The sequence below is a fragment of the Humulus lupulus genome, chromosome X, assembly GCF_963169125.1.
Source record: "Humulus lupulus chromosome X, drHumLupu1.1, whole genome shotgun sequence".
Classification (NCBI taxonomy): domain Eukaryota; kingdom Viridiplantae; phylum Streptophyta; class Magnoliopsida; order Rosales; family Cannabaceae; genus Humulus; species Humulus lupulus.
This window is the reverse complement of record NC_084802.1, coordinates 1,774,818-1,792,018: the sequence shown is the minus strand read 5'-3', so window position 1 is coordinate 1,792,018 and position 17,201 is coordinate 1,774,818. Positions and strand designations below refer to the sequence as shown.

At 34.8% G+C, this 17,201-nt stretch overlaps 4 protein-coding genes across 5 annotated transcripts; 2 read left to right on the top strand and 2 right to left on the bottom strand.

Moving 5' to 3' along the window:
* Positions 1 to 2,796, top strand: LOC133807162 (putative uncharacterized protein YDL057W). Its single transcript, XM_062245334.1, has 7 exons — positions 1 to 158; positions 269 to 396; positions 809 to 891; positions 1,243 to 1,364; positions 1,484 to 1,648; positions 2,160 to 2,253; positions 2,408 to 2,796. Exons 1-7 carry the CDS (start codon positions 119 to 121, stop codon positions 2,619 to 2,621), a joined length of 846 nt encoding a protein of 281 aa, XP_062101318.1. The 5' UTR covers positions 1 to 118; the 3' UTR covers positions 2,622 to 2,796.
* Positions 2,797 to 3,027: 231 nt separating this feature from the next.
* LOC133807160 (UDP-sulfoquinovose synthase, chloroplastic) lies at positions 3,028 to 5,761 on the bottom strand. Of its 2 annotated transcripts, XM_062245333.1 has the most exons (4): positions 5,615 to 5,720; positions 5,395 to 5,493; positions 3,986 to 5,038; positions 3,028 to 3,720 (listed from the first exon to the last, which is right to left on the bottom strand). In XM_062245333.1, the coding sequence occupies exons 3-4, from the start codon at positions 5,000 to 5,002 to the stop codon at positions 3,319 to 3,321; spliced, it is 1,419 nt and encodes a 472-aa protein (XP_062101317.1). In that variant the 5' UTR covers positions 5,003 to 5,038; positions 5,395 to 5,493; positions 5,615 to 5,720; the 3' UTR covers positions 3,028 to 3,318. The 2 variants fall into 2 exon arrangements, with proteins under 2 accessions (XP_062101317.1, XP_062101316.1); XM_062245332.1 differs by lacking the exon at positions 5,395 to 5,493 and having other exon boundaries at positions 5,615 to 5,761.
* Positions 5,762 to 10,242: 4,481 nt separating this feature from the next.
* LOC133807030 (acyl-lipid (9-3)-desaturase-like) lies at positions 10,243 to 12,104 on the top strand. Its single transcript, XM_062245152.1, has one exon. The coding sequence runs from the start codon at positions 10,438 to 10,440 to the stop codon at positions 11,779 to 11,781; it is 1,344 nt and encodes a 447-aa protein (XP_062101136.1). The 5' UTR covers positions 10,243 to 10,437; the 3' UTR covers positions 11,782 to 12,104.
* Positions 12,105 to 12,579: 475 nt separating this feature from the next.
* LOC133807029 (probable leucine-rich repeat receptor-like protein kinase At1g68400) lies at positions 12,580 to 16,663 on the bottom strand. Its single transcript, XM_062245151.1, has 2 exons — positions 15,343 to 16,663; positions 12,580 to 13,495 (listed from the first exon to the last, which is right to left on the bottom strand). The coding sequence occupies exons 1-2, from the start codon at positions 16,565 to 16,567 to the stop codon at positions 12,858 to 12,860; spliced, it is 1,863 nt and encodes a 620-aa protein (XP_062101135.1). The 5' UTR covers positions 16,568 to 16,663; the 3' UTR covers positions 12,580 to 12,857.
* Between the last annotated feature and the right edge of the window lie 538 nt (positions 16,664 to 17,201).

The window sequence follows — 17,201 nt, the reverse complement described above, 5'->3', positions numbered from 1 at the left end:
GCCGGGTAACGATAACATCGGCTCGTCCAATTCAATGGCAGAGCAAAACTGGCTTCACCTTCTCCTTCGTCATCGGACAACAATGGCGCCATAGATAGAACAACCATTAACCACGTCGATGAAAGCTACTCAGAAAGGAGGAGCTCGAAACCCTAGTAGTAAGCTCATTTTCTTTCCGTACCTAAAAATTAAGATTTTTTTTTTAATTTTATTTTTTTGAATTCCTTCCATATCCCAAAATTTCTTTCCTTTTTTGTGTTTTGAGCAGTGATTCAACAGAGGGTTAGGGTTAGGGTTGGTATTGTTAACAGCCATGGTGAAAAGCTCGCGGGAATATTGCATGATACAGGTTCTAAAGAGCTCGTTATACTCTGTCATGGCTTCCAATCCTCTAAGGTACTTGTAGTGGAAATTGATTTTGCTTTCATATTCAAATAATCGTCTTTCTTTTTTGGTACTTGCATAGAAAATACAATTTTCTGATGTAAAAGATAGAATTTTCTGCAAATGTAACTTTGCATTTGCTTCAAATCAAGGTAGCTCATACAATCAGACACGTTAAAGTTGTATTTAAGAATCAATATGGCTTTGACAGTATGTAGAATATGAACTTCATGAGAATTTTTCATTTACTTCAAATCAATTGTAGCTCAAACAATGAAATATGTGTTTGCTCTTACAATGTCTAAGGTTCAGATTGTATTAAGAATTTGAACTTCTTGAGACTTATTTGATGTTAGATTTTGGGGGTATTCCCTTGTTTGTTTGTTTGGTGATAGCCCACATTTTCTTGTGTTTTCAACTCTAGGAACGGATTCCCATGGTGAATCTTGCTGCTGCATTAGAGAAAAAAGGAATCAGTGCTTTTCGCTTTGATTTTGCTGGGAATGGGTAAGCTCATCTTTGCAGACTGGCTTATTAGTAAATTGTTTAATAGTATGTTTTCGAGCCGAATTTCGAACTAGCAATCTGAAATTTGAGTATTTAGCCCCATACTTTATAAATTTCCAAACTTTGTCTTTATGTGTTGGTACTAGATATTAATAATGACACTCTACTATAATCTTGAGTTATACTAGGAGATTGTATGTGATGATTTGTCTATTGTTTAATTTGATTCAAAAGCATGTAATCTGTGCTGAAATTGTATCTGCGTAGTTCCATTCCATTAATCATATAGACACAATAACAAATTGTTTGATGTTGGTTCAGAAGTTTGAATTGTTTTTCTTTACTTTCCAGCGAAAGTGAAGGTTCATTTCAATATGGTAACTATCGAAGAGAGGCCGATGATCTTCGTGATGTAGCTCAGCACTTCAATGAGAAGAATCTTGATATAATTGCAATTATTGGACACAGCAAAGGTTTGTCTGTAGTTTTATGCTCATTCGTCCACAGAATCTGTTTAATGAAATTTTTTAATGTTGTTCTAATAGACTGTTTCATTCTTCATCCAAATTATAACTTGCAAAGGTTCTTACAGGAGGAAATGTTGTACTTTTGTATGCTGCAAAACATAATGACATTCATACAGTTGTGAATATTTCTGGCCGGTTTGACCTGAAAAGAGGTATTGAAGGTCGCTTAGGCAAAGATTTTCTTCAAAGAATCAAGCAAGATGGATTCATTGATGTTAAGAATAAAAGAGGTCAGTAAGCTGTCAAATTTACTTAGTTTAATTTACCATCCTTAACATATACCTATTCTGTCCTATAAATGTATCTAAGATCTAACAATTTTTGGTTTCTTCGAACATGAAAGTTTCATCTCATCTCTAGTGACGAGTTGCTAAATATTGGCCCTGATTGGCAGGGCTCATAAAATATTTTTTTGGAGCTTTCATCATGTAAAACTGTTTTATATTTGGTTGGATTTCCTGGGCAATTTAGCTTTTGGTCTAAAATACTCTTCCTTGGTAAGTTAATATTTGTAGCTTTCTTGAAAAGAGCTTTTTAGAAAGCCAAAGTTAAAAGTAAAGGTTTAGCCAACTAAGGGATTATGAGGTTTTATCTCAGAACCATTAATAAGTGGAGTAACTCGTATTCTTAGATAAATGGTTAACATACTTTCTATATAAGACGCTCTAATATGAATCAACTGATTATCAGTTATAGAGTTCATCATCCATGATGGTTAACTTTAATTCTTATTTTCAATAGGAAAGTTCGAGTACAGAGTGACTGAAGAAAGTTTGATGGACCGCCTAACTACAGATACTCGAGGGGCCTGTGAATCAATCAATCACAACTGCAGGTCAGTACTCATAATGCATCCTAAGGGCTTCTCTAATGTCAAAGAAATTTCTGATGATGGGATATACCTTATCTTGTTTGTGCCTGTTCTATTATTAGATTACTATAGAAGTTCTTTGAAAGTGTTTGTTTCATCAAATGGTGTTCACTTGCAGGGTATTGACAATTCATGGATCAATGGATAAAATAGTACCAGTGGAAGATGGTTTCGAATTTAACAAGTTCATTTCTAATCATAAACTTCGTATTATAGAAGGAGCTGATCATGAGTACACTTGTCATCAAGATGAGTTGGCTTCTATAATGTTGGACTTCATTAAGGCAGGTTTTGGCCAAGATGGCCATGTATCTATTCGGTCACGATTATAGGATCTACTTCTTTCTAAGAAAATATGGACACTGAAAAAATCATGTTCCCCAAAATAATAGTAATACAGTAAAAATTGTATACGGTTATAGTGTTGAGACTACACTGGAGTTTATTTCTATGAATATGAAGATGTAACAAGACTTATTTTGACAATATAAAGTATCATTTTAGAAAGATTTTACTGTAAAAATAAATAACACTTCAGATTGTGCATTTTGAGCCTCTTTAGGATCCAAGTACATTGGCAGACTTAGCTTGATTAGTATCACACTTCTCTTCCAATGCTGAGGTTTATATTCAAAGTTCTTCAATACCAGAAAGTGTGATAATTTTTGAAATATTTAGACTAACAAATTAACCAATAATTGAATCTTGAGTAGAAGAAAGTAAAGAAATGAATTCCTGTTGTTTGAAATCTGGATTTTGATTTTCCTGGTGTTTGTTTAAACATTCAAGAGCTTCTTCAACAAAGCTTTGATCATCCCATGGATGGATTTGGGATTTTCAACATTCTTACTTGGTATGCAGACATCACACAACTGTACAACAGCTTATAATGTTTGTGTGCTTCTCATTTTCTTCTTTCTAAGATAGAACTGAACTAAACTAAACTGAACATGTTCCAATTAGTACAACTGACTGACCATTTTAAAAAAAACCACTCGTACTAATCGAACAAGTGTATCTACAATCACACTAGGCAGTAACAGTCTTCGGCTTGGCTCCGATTCCTTTCCAGGAGACACTGGGCATTATCTGCTTGATGTCAACTCGATCTTTGTACTCGATGGCAAAGTTGAGCAAAGAATCAAGAAGAGACTCTGAAAGCAGGTGTGGTTGAAGTCCCAATTCAACCAGTTTAGTATGCTTGGCGTTGTAATAATGCTCCTCAGCCTCTACTCTTGGATTTGGCACAGAAGTGGTTTGCACTTCGATTCCAAGATTTTTTCCAGCTTTTGTAACGAGAGCTGCGAGCTCATTGACAGAGAATTGCTCGGTGAACTGGTTGAAAACCCGAAACTCGCCACTCCTAGCTGGGTTTGCAATGGCAAGCTCAACACACTGAACTGTATCTCTTATGTCAAGGTATCCCCGAGTCTGAAAATGTTAGAAGAAAATACTTTCAGTAGGAACAAGACAATATCACAGACTACCCAAGAATAAAAAGCTGAGCAAGGAAAATAAAAATGCCATATTTAACAATAATTGATCTCAAGAAAACTGGAGTGAAATTACTATACCTATAGGCTCAAACAAAAATTTATGTATCCCAATAAATGGCTCAAATAAGTAACCTAAAGTCTAGACATAAAAGTGAGAATCCAAAACCAGGCATGAACAAATAAATGGAAGGTTCTTTTACCTGGCCTCCCTTGCCATAAACAGTAAGTGGATGACCCACAGCAGCCTGAACACAGAATCTATTCAATGCGGTCCCGAACACACCATCATAATCAAGCCTGTTGCATAGCTCTTCATGCATATCAGTTTCTTCTGTTTTCACTCCATAAACCACACCTTGATTTAAGTCAGTGGCCCTGATCCCCCAAGCCTTGCAAGTGAAAGCTATATTGTTTGAATCATGAACCTTACTCAGATGGTAGAATGAGCTACCTTGCTTAGGGTATGGCAGAGTATCTGTTCTTCCATTATGAGTAATTGTAATGTAACCTTCCTCAATGTCAATATTTGGAGTCCCATATTCTCCCATTGTCCCAAGCTTCACTAAATGACATTGATCTCTATATTCTTTTATGGCAAAGAGCACATTCAATGTTCCAATCACATTGTTATTCTGTGTAAAAACAGCTCTTGATCGATCAATCATTGAATACGGGGCAGACCGCTGCTCCCCAAAATGAACAACAGCATCAGGCTCAAATGACTTAAAGGTTTCTGATAAGAACTCAAAGTCACAAATATCACCAATATAGAGTTCAATATTCTTTCCTGTAAGTGCTTTCCAACGGCGAACACGGTTGTGGATGGAGGAAATTGGAGTCAGCGAGTCAATACCGAGCTGCTGATCAAAGAGACGACGTACAAGGCTGTCAACGATGGCAACCTCATACCCTTTCTTGGATAGATGAAGTGCAGTGGCCCAACCACAGTACCCATCACCACCAATGACCATAACCTTCTCTGCCTTGGAGTCTTCACCCGAGCTTGCACGAAAACCAGAAGATGGAATTGTGGTTTCCTGCAAAGTAGAGTTCGTTCTAAACCTTTCTCCTGGCAAACGAATGCTTTTAAAGGGCGATTTCGAAGCTTGGAAAGAAAATGAGGCAGAGAAGGCCAATGAGTCCTGGGTTAATCTGGAATGTGGTTTACATCCAGGAGCAATTTTAAGAGTGCAAGAAGTGGAAAGTAAGTGTGCCATTATCAATTCCTCAGCCCCTCAAAACAAAACAAACACCTGCAAATAAAAACCCCAAATGTTCAAACAATTGACTTCAAATGTTAAAGAACTTCAATTTCACCAAGTATTGATAGACATTTGGGGTCTATATATGCTTCTCAAGACTCTAATCAGCAAATAATCAAACTATTGACTTTCAAATGTTAAAGAACCTCAATTTCATCAAAAATCGACATGTGGGGTATCATAGTTCTCTACACACAATCAAATTTTCTTTTTGGGGGGTCTATATTATACATGCTTCTCAAGAATCCAAGGGTAGGCAAAATCAGCTCCAAGGGTCCAGGAACAGACACATGTAAATGATGTAATAAGAATAAGAACAAGTACCAGTGCTATTTCAAAAAGCTTACATTTATAATTGGGCAAGACATACATTCACATAATATTCCTAGACCGAAAGACCCAACGGAACATTCACCAAGAAGAGTCATTTTCTCACCTTTTAAAGACTGAAAATGAATCATTCCAAAAGACCCATTAAAGTAAAAAAAGCAAAGAATCGAACTTTGAAAGTTAAAATAAGAAAATAAACTTAAAATAGATAGAAAAGAAAAGCATGAGAGAGATCACCTTAAAAGGGTCGGAATAGGAGATGGAGATGAGGCTTGGGGTGCAATCCAGAAAGGGAAAAGAGAAGATTTTGGGTTTTGTCAGCAGGACTGACACTGTCAAATAGCAAATGAAACCGAATATATTGCCTGCAATAGGGTATATCCCATTTTATCTATAAAACATTATCACAGAACAAAACGACATGTCGTTTATCCGTAAAATAAATATAAACAATTTGTTTGCATACTAGTTACTCTTGTTTTACGTTTAAGAAATATATACATAAAAAAATACTATAAAATAATTGTTAATGAAATAAAGGGGAAAAAGGCATGATAGAATAATGATAATTCTTGAGGTTTAGTTGAAATTTTAACGAAAAATATTATTAAAAAAATATAAATAAATAAAACAGTTATCTATATAGTTATTGGAGTTTAAAAAATTAAAGGTAAAACGAATTAGCACAATGTAACGAGATCATACATATCTTTATACGAAGAGTGTTGCTATTTTGCTGATGAGATCATGTTATATTGGTTAGCGATATCTCATAATATTTATTAAATTTAAATATTTGAGACCCAATATTAAATTGTACAAATATCAGTCGGACACCGATAGTGTCTCTTAGCAATTCTCAATTAATAAATAAGGGTTTATATTTTTTTGGATACTGTATTTTTTCCCATTACCTGTTTGGACCCTGTGTTTTGACAAATTACTTTTTGGACCCTATGTTTTGTAAAATAGTTAAAATAGAACCCTAAACTCAATTTTGATGAAGAAAAAAATTAAATATAACAACACAGTTTTGAAGCAGAATGATTTTATTTTTGTTTTGAATTGTTAGTTTGGTAAATTATTTGTGATTTTAGTTAAAAAAAAAATATTGACCAAAATTGGGTTTAGAGTTCTATTTTAACCATTTTACAAAACATAGGGTCCAAAAAATAATTTGTCAAAATACAGAATCCAAACAGATAATGAGAAAAAACACAGGATCCAAAAAGATATAAACCCAATAAAGAACAACTTTATTATGAATATTGAGCTTACAAACCATATTTGTACATCTTATCCTACTTGATTTTATAATTTTTGCTTCCCATACTTGTAACATTTTCATCGGATTCCCTGACTTTGAGCATTTAAAGCTAAAAATTTAATGATCATTTAGTATTTAACAAATTAATTTTATTTAAATTTGGAATATAATTTTTTTTTTTTTAGCAATTAATAATTTATACTAATTTGACTACAAGATACAGCCCCTTTAATATTTAAAATGTTAAAATTCTTTTAAATATAAATAAAATCTCACACACATATATAAAAAATTGTTTTATTTGTTTTCTTATTAAGTCCCCCTACTTAGAGTTAAATCTGTATATAAACTCAGGTATTTTCGCCACAAATATACATTTATTTAGATATTTTCATCCATGTGTCTACGAACTTAACAATAAGAACATACGACTACATCAAATTGCATTAAATCATGGACGGAATGTACTTTCGTCACAAAAAAAATTGAATACTTAAGTACTACAAACGTAATAATTTAAGTACTCTTGTTGTAAATATATCCTTTCAAAATTTCTTAAAAACCAAGAAATAGCTTCATTTTATAATCTTGATTTAGATGTGAACCCTGCATTGCTTAGACAAGAGTATTTGAATATGCTAATGACATGAATGACTAATTCAGCACTCTACATAATTTAGAAGATGAGCTAAATATTATTGCATTAATCTTATTTTGGGATCCAAATATTATTTTATACATAATCATTATAATTAAAGTAACACTTCACAGATAGTTTAACATGCGTTGTCTCAAATGGGTAAGAGAATAATCAGTTGTTCATCATAACCACACCAAGAGGACAACAACTTCTTAGTATCCTTAAGTGTCAAATATGCAATTAGCCCATTATTAATTAACTACATATATCTTATAATTGAGCTTCTACACATTAAACTCATATCCCTTAGTTGTGGTATTTCTACCAATTCTTAACATAAACTGTATCGTAGATTATTTAGACAGATTTTCCCCACTTAAACAGAAAGTTCATGTGATGTAAATAGCACATGTTGCCCATATTCTTCTATCTATCTATCTATCTATCTATCTATATATATATATATATATATGAGAATTCTTCTATAGGACTTCACTTTAATCCCTACTGGTAGGGCTCTCAGTGTTTCTCGACCCGTGAACAGTTTTCGGCGTGACTTTTTTTATGACTATGTATATTGTAGCTATTTAGAGCATCCACGCGCATAAAAAAAATTAGTCACGCGTGCAACAGCATGTTTGAACCTAGTTTTCGGTACTGTAAACTATTCAGAATTTTCTGAAAATTTGCAAGATGCTCTAAATAGCTACAATATACACAGTCATAAAAAAAATCGCACCAATATATATATATATATTGGACAATTCTCCTGTAGGGGCTTCACTTTAAGCCCTACCGATAATGCTCTCATTGTTTACAACCCGTGAACAGTTTTCAGTGCGACTTTTTTTCAACTGAGTTATGTGAAAATATGTAAATTATTATTGATTAATACCTTTGGCATGTGCTCTTCGGTCCGTGCGAATCGTCCCTTCAGCCTGTGCTCTTCGGTCGGCGACGGTGGCGGTGCGGCTACAATTGGTTGGCTGAGGTAGAGGCGGCGACGGAGAGATCGAGAGGGAGGGTGAGGGTGAGGGTGAGGGGTGCGTAGACGGAGAGATCGAGAGTGAGGGTGAGGGTCTGCGGCTACAATCCATTATGAGGTATATTAGGGATTAGATATTTATGTGGTACTGACAAAATGTATCAGGGGCGCGTCGCCCCTAATAATTTTCACAAACCGCCAATTTTTCCCACTCAGTTTTAGTATTATTAGGGGCGACCACTGATGTGTCGCCCCAGATTTCTTGAATATTAGAGGCAACACATAGTCGCCCCTGATAAAGTTGCCTCTAAAACTATTATTTCTTGTAGTGAATAGAATAGAAACAACAAGGTTACAAGGAGATGTTATAATATTACTAATACTTTAGTTATGTGAGAGGATTACTTAGTACTTACATTATTAGTTTAATACTTAACTAAGGGCAAGTCCAACCATAAAATTTATTTTGGTGTTGTTTTAACACTAAAATGGTGAAATTTTAGTACTATATTTTTTTCCCATTCCAATCACAACATGAAAAATTAGACAAAACAATATTTACAACATTATTATATTTTTCTAATAAATCATAACCATTATTATATATATTTTTAAAATATTAATATTAAAGTTTTTTTTTTAAAAAATTATTTTGGCGTTACTATAGTGTCCCACCAAAATAAGGGAGGAATTATCGTTCGGTTGGAATGATATATGAGGTGAAATTGGCATCATTTTCGCCTTTTGGCAACCGGACTTGGCTTAAGCAACTACCACTTTTTTGACTCACCAAAGCTAACATTCCAACATTTTTGCCTGAAAAAAAATATCTAACATTCTAGTCCAACAATTTTTTATACATAAAACTTGTGTAACTACCACTCAACATAATCTTGAGATTTGAGTTAATGCTCTTTCCTAAATATGCAAGTAGGGCCAAGACAGCTAAGATTCCCAAACCCTAAATTCACAAAAATACAACTTCCAAAAGGATATTATATATAATTTAGTGAAAGGACTACATGTGGGGACTTTAAATTTTGAAACATTTTTATACCTGTTTATATTTGTCCATTTTTTTCAAAAATATATATTTTTTCTTTCTAGAAACCCTACTCAACCAATATTCAATATCATTCACAAACTACTTTATGAAGAAAAAAATGGCATATTCTCTTCCAAAAGAAGAAGAAGAAGAAGAAAAAGGCATATTCTAATGAATTTTCAAAAGAGTAATGAAACGTGCACTTAAAATATGTACCTAAACATTACACATAGTAACATAGCAGACTAGTTTAACCAATCACATTTATTAAAACTAAGACCCACTGTTTTAAAAAATACTGCCACATCACCGTGTGTAATATTTGGGTACAAATTTAGGATGCACATACCATTATTCTTTCCAAAAACCCTAATGTATTTGAAACATGAGTATGATTTTTATATGTTAAAAGCATGTGGTCTGATTTTGAGATCCATTGCTCAAAATAAATTATTATTTTTTTTTTTAGTCATGTATCCAAATCTATTAATATTTAATCTAAAATCAAGATTTCATCAATGATTATAATAGTTTAAGTTAGATTTTTCGAAATATTATATACATGGGTAATATTAAGGACACATTAAACTTGTACACAAAAGAAATTATATAAATCATTATTTTAAATTATATAATTAATTACATGTTAATAGATATTTTTTTTAATTGTACTTAAAAAAAAGCTCAATTTTAGTTTCAAATAGTACACACACAACATATTCATGCGAAACTAGTTCACACGTGTGAACCTTTAACATCAATTATTTTATATTAAATTACCAAATTAACCTTCACTTCACATGCCAGCGATAAGGTAAAACAATAGTAACCAACATCTCAAAAACGACAATGAAAGTTAACTCATAGTTGATGTCGTTTGAAGACGATAATATCTTCAAAAGCCAATTTTGTGGCGCTTCTTCGGTTCAACTTCACTCTCTCATCATCATCATCATCCCCGAGCCTCGACTCGAGCTATGCCGATTCATTCTTAACCAAACACTCAATACCCTTCTTTTGTTTGCATATATATATATATATATATATATAGGTGCACTCCAAAAGTGTGTACCTTTCTGGGAGAAGAGAGCGAAAGCCAGATCTCTCTGGTTGGTGTTTATCAATGGCGGACTCAACCAAATACATTTCCCAGGAAGAGCTTAAGCAACACAACAAACACGGAGATCTATGGATCTCCATTCAAGGAAAAATCTACAACGTTTCAGATTGGGCCAAAGACCACCCGGGTGGTGAGCATCCATTGCTCAATCTCGCCGGTCAGGATGTCACAGACGCTTTCATAGCTTACCATCCAGGCTCGGCATGGCAATATATGGACCAGTTCTTTACTGGGTTTCATCTCAAAGACTACTCGGTCTCGGAGGTTTCCAAGGACTACAGAAAACTCCTCCACGAGTTCACGAAAATGGGGTTGTTCGAAAAGAAGGGACATGGGGTTTTCCTCTCCTTTTGTTTCATTATAATGTTCTTTGTACTGAGTGTTTATGGTGTTCTCTGCTCTGACAGCACTTGGGTTCATCTGGGTTCCGGTGGTTTAATGGGGTTTTTGTGGATTCAAAGTGGGTGGCTCGGCCATGACTCTGGTCACTATCAGATCATGACTAGCCGTGCTTACAATCGCTTTGTTCAGATCCTAACTGGGAATTGCTTAGCTGGTATCAGCATTGCTTGGTGGAAATGGAACCACAATGCTCATCACATTGCTTGTAACAGCCTTGAGTTCGATCCTGATCTTCAACACATGCCATTCTTTGTGGTATCTTCTAAATTCTTTGACTCACTTACATCTCATTTTTATGGAAGAAAGTTGAGTTTTGATACCCCTAGTAGATTCTTGGTTAGCTATCAGCACTGGACATTTTACCCTGTGATGTGTATTGCTAGGATTAATCTCTTTGCTCAATCATTTGCTTTGCTATTCTCTAAGAGAGAAGTTCGTCACAGGGGTCAGGAGATTCTTGGGCTTCTTGTGTTTTGGATATGGTATCCTCTTCTGGTTTCATACTTACCCAATTGGGGTGAGAAAGTTATGTTTGTTCTTGCAAGTTTTTCTGTGACTGGAATCCAACATGTTCAATTCTGTTTGAACCATTTCTCAGCCAATGTTTATGTTGGCTTGCCTAGTAGCTATGACTGGTTTGAGAAGCAAACAAAAGGGACTCTTAACATTCTTTGTCCCTCTTGGATGGACTGGTTTCATGGTGGATTGCAGTTTCAGATTGAACACCACCTGTTCCCTAGATTGCCTAAGTCACAGCTGAGGACAGTTTCTCCCTTTGTTTTTGAACTTTGCAAGAAGCACAACTTGCCATACAACTGTGCTTCATTCTGGCAGGCCAATGCAATGACGGTAAGGACGCTCAAGACCGCAGCTTTGCAGGCTCGCGATCTCACTAATCCAGTTCCAAAGAACTTAGTCTGGGAAGCTGTTAACACTCATGGATGATGATGTTAATAATGTCTTGTGACACACTCATTTCTCTGGTTTTTGGACCTATATGATGTTCAAATCTGTATCTGAGAGATGTACATCCTTATTATAGATATTGGTTTGAGAGGATTCAACTAATGTATTTTCCCTTCTAGTTTGCCCTCTGTAGTGCTTTTCTTTAAGGAGCTCAAGGCTTTGGGCTCTCACTTGAGATTTGAGATAAGCAAAACTAAGCTGTGATAGAGTCTGTTTTGGTGGTTCAATGATGCCAAAGCAGCTGGTTTCAATTGTAGATTTTTCTTTTCTCTAATAATATATGTTGAATTTGTTTAGTCTTATGATATATTGCCATTTTTCTCATTTCAAATCCCCACTCACTGGTACAACATTCTTTACAAGATTGAAATTTTCATTGCAGCCTCTATTTAGGAACTAGCCATTGGAGTACAAAGCTCTGTGAATCTCAAATTTGTTAAGAAATATTTGAAGTCTTGTTAGCTTAGTTCTTAGGTCTTAACACAGCTGTTCCCAGAAGGGTTTTCAGTTTGAATTCTTAGCCATTTGTGTTCTCACACCTCTAATCACATTCTAGGAAATTTCAATAGGTCATCTCCTTACAATCACTCCACCACCACTAATGGGAATATGTACAAATTTCAATGGATAAGTTGGTTGCTTGAACCATTTTTAGCCTTAAACTAAACATAATTCATTTTTTTTTATTTAAAAACTTTTTGTCTTTGCCTTTTGATTTCAAGAAGTACAAGCTGACTCATACAATATTATATTATATCCCTGCAAAACAGGTACAAATTCAGAAAAAAAGTGTATATGTATATAAATTCAGTAACACAGAAAGAATAATTTAATAAACAAATCAATGGTCCTAGTTTTAACTGATGAAATCTACTATATTATCCAGAGTAAAAATTCTCTAAAAAAACTCCTCCATATAACATAAACAACAGAGATCAATGAATCTATATTATAGTGTCCTCTCAAATAGCCTGGACCACCAAACCAAGCCATTCATGTCGTTTTCATTAGCCAATCATCATCATCATCATCATCAATTTTGGATTCATATCAGATCATAGTGTGACAAGTTCATCCATAATAGATGTCGTTTCTTGTTCATCTCCAACACCCTTTTTCCTTATATCTTCAATCATCCTATACACCAAACTCATCTCAGGTCGATCTTTCTGCAAAGGAGCCAAACAAAGCATAGCAACCTCCATAAGAGCCATGATTTCCTCTTCCATAACATCTTTATACACCAGCAACTCATAGTCCAAAACTTCCATAACATCCATGTTAGTAATGTTCTGAATAAATATAACAAAATCCTCTCCCTCTTCTTCTTCTTCTTCCACCATTTTTCCTGTCAAAATCTCCATCAGAACCACTCCAAAGCTATAAACATCGCACTTTTGGGTGTACTTTCCAGGACTGGTGGTGGCGGTGAGCTCGGGCGCGGTGTAGGCGTTGTGGGGCGGCGGCAGGCGCAAGAGTTGGTGGAGGCTGGTGTCTGAGATGCAGGCATTGCCGGAGTGGTCGAGTATGATGTTTGATGATGTGAAGTGTCCATGAAAGAGCTTGATGGCTTTGTTGTTGTTGTTGGTGGTGGTGGTGGTGTTATGAAGAAAAGCAAGGCCTCTTGCTGAATCTGAGGCTATTCTTAGCCTTGTAGGCCAATCTAATGGGGTTCTTCCTGGTCCTCTGTTGCCTGTAATAATGCATCAAAATCCAACTTTGTCATATAATGATATGATATAGATTAAGTACGTGAATAAACTTTTTTTTCGCAATAAAACACAACAAGAGAAAATGGTTTTTACTCTGGTTTTTAATTTACTTCGGTTTTCGCTAAAATTCGCAATCGTAGTAGTTCGGAGTGAAGTAAAAAATAATTAAAAACCGAAATGAAAATAGACTTTCTACTTCGGTTATTATGTAAAAACCGAGGTAGAATCCCCCACTTTCTACTTCGGTTTTTACATAATAACCAAAGTAGAAAGATATTTTTTTTTAATAATTATTTCTGATTATTTTTAAATGATCCAATTCTATTTATATATATACAAAAAAAAAATTAAATGGTCTAATTATATGAAATAAACGAAATTTTCTAGCCAAAATAAGTTTTTCGTCAACAGAAAATAAGTATTTGAATAAATTACTACAATGGAACTCAATCGAGATATACTCTTTAGACTGGTTGGGTAATATAATGGAATTGAATCTATTTTCATTCTACTTTTTTGGTTGTTTTCACAATTTTCTTCCCACTATTAAAACAAAAATTAAATACAAATTTATTTTATTCCCATTTCTATTTTTATTTGGCTTATTCCAACCAAACATTCATTTTGATGTTGTTTAGTTGAAAAATAAGAATAGAAATATGAAAGTGATGGAATAAAATTAATGAGTAAAAAAATAACAAATAAATTGTTAAAACAAAATTTGTTTTGCATATTGGAAAGGTTGTTGTATGAAAAATGAAATAATAGAGAGGTTATTTTATCGGAATAGCATTACAAACAAATTCTTATTCATTTCCTTCGAACCAAACATGATCTTATTTCAATGTCTATCAGCCAACATAGGTCTATTTTGGTGGCTAAAATAATTTTTTCATAGCATGAACATATTTTTAAGATGTGACAAGCTAGCTTCATAATAGTCTTATTATTTGTATAACACAATTGAATTTATAATCAAAGATTTGTACCCATTTTTTTTAGTTTAGTGTAAATCAATATAAACATAATGATGGTATAAATAACATCCTAATAATATTCATGCATGTATATAATATTTTTTTGTAACAACATTAAAAAATGTTGTTCATCCAAGCTTGAAAGCACCCCAACACGATCCGCGAGGGCTGAAGAATTGGTCGGTAGGCTTACTCGACCAGAAAGATGCTGGCGACCAATTCCAAAGCCCTGTGTGGATCGTGAGATTGCTTAGCCTTAAATTGAATAGCACAGCTCAAAATAGGAGTGTTCATTAGTCGGTTTGGACAAGTTAGATGTATTTTTGACAAACTCAAACTTATAATCGGTTGGTACTTTTCAACCCGCAACCCACCCAAATAAAAAAAATCAAGGTTCAACCCGACTATTTGTTTGGGCGGCACCGAAACTATTTTTATAAAAAAAAATCATTTTTCAGTAATTTTTTAAATTATTTTCTCTACTTTTAGTTTGTATTTGTAACTAAAATAATTGTTATTTTAAAATATAAGTTTTTTTATACAAAAATTTAATTTGAATTTAGTTTTATATAATGTATAATTAATAATTATATAAATTTAAAATTTTAAAAAAAATTAGATAAATTTTTAATTGAGCATGTTAGATTACATTGGACGGGGTTGCAAAAAATTTCAACTCGCCCAATATGATAATTTAGCGGTTTGAAATGAAGGTCGGTTGCTTTTAGGGTTGCATTTTTTCTAGGTTTTTTTTTGTTGGTTTAGTCGGATTATTCGAGTTTGCAAAAATTTTTTGTATAGTCTTAGCTCAAAATAAATATATGAAGATGAAAAGAGAGGAGACAAATTACCATGAAGGAGAGAATGAAGGATGCCATTGGGAAGAAAATCATAAACCAAGAGAAGCAACTCTTCATCATGTGAACGATGATAAGCTCTAAGACTAACCACATTGGTGTGCCTCAACTTTCCCAACACTTCTCTCAACCACCAATCCACCTCTTTCCCAAACCCACTGCCACCCTTCCTCACCTTCTTCACCGCCGCCGTACCTCCGCCGTTCACCGCCACCTTGTAAGTGGTCCCCACACTCCCCTTCCCCATCATCTCCGCCGAGGCTCCCAACAAGTCTTCCACTCCCTTAATATCCTTACTACACCCTTCAAACGCCACCACCATCGGACCACCACCACCGCCGTCGGAGGAGGAGGAGGAGGACTCACGTGACCGCCACGTGACCTTCTTCTTCTTGCACCACCTGACTGTTAATAATGCTGCTAAGGCCAAGACCGCCACCGAAACAATGGTGAGGATCGTGACCAGTACCACCTTGTCTTTTTCGTCGGAGCTCTGAGATTGGTTATGGTCCGTTGAATTATTATTCGGGCAAGAGTGAGATAAAGGGTCGCCGCAGAGGAGGTTGTTTCCGGCGAAAGACGAAGCCGGGAACCGGGATAGCCACGAGGGTATCTCGCCGGAGAGATTGTTGTTCGAAACGTTGAAGTCGGAGATGGTGCAAGAGTAAGGATCCACGGCGGTGTTGAGTTCTGAGTCGAACGAGTTCGACTCGAGTCGGAGAGTCAGCAAGTGAGGCAGTTTAGCCAGCTCGTTTAGCGGAATCTTTCCGGAGAATTCGTTGTGGGAGAGGTCGATACGACGAAGGCGGCGGAGGGTCGATATTCCGGCGGGGAATTCTCCGGAGAAACGGTTGTGGCAGAGGTAAAGAAGCTTGAGGTTTGGCCATGAGGAGAGGTCGAGAGTTGAAGAAGAGGTGAGAAGGTTTTGCTTGAGGCTTAGGAGTCTCAGCTCGGAGAGCTGACTGAGTGGCCGAGTTGATGACCCGGTGAGGTTGAGATTCTCCAGGACGAGTCGGGTGACTCGGCCGGACTCGGGGTCGCATGTGACGCCGAGCCAGTGGTCGGAGCAAGGGTTGGACGAGTTAACCCAGGAGGAAAGCGAGTTGGAACGGTCCGATAAGGCTTTGAAACTCAGCAAAACGGTAATGTCAGAAGAGAAAGAAAGTGAGAGAAACTGAGTCAAAACGAAGGCTGTAATGGAAACTCGGTTGGTCAACATTTCGAGTCAAGAATAATAAGAAGAAAAATAAAAAGAAGAAGAAGAAGAAAGATTATAAAAAAGGGTATTGGAAAGAAGAGAACAAAATTTTGATGATGCTAATTAAAAGTAGCCGTTAAGTTACATAAGATTAAAAAGAAACGTAAATATATTGATTAATTAGTTTTTACTTAGTTACTAATACTAACCTATTATATATAAATATATAAGGTCCTAATTTTGTCTTAAATTAATTTGGTTGAGTCACAATTATTTGTTCGATAATTGATTGAACGGTTATTAATCGAGCAATCTAAGCTAGTTTTAGATCAAAAACTATCGAAGAAGTATAATAGAATTTGTTCGACGAAATTCAAAGTTATATATTATATATAGTAAAATTTTTATATATTCATAATATTAGCACTAAATTAGTTTTTCTTACTACAAAGAGGTTATAACTTAATTGTGAAATATGTAATTAAAGGTCATTTAACTTCAATAAAAAGGTAGTTAGTTATTATGTATTGGTAAATTAAAAATGAGTGACAACTTTGAATAGTAAATTATTATATCATCTAATATAATATATACATTTTTTTTATATAAAATATAGATAATTATTATTTATGTAAAAATAATACGATTCCTATAT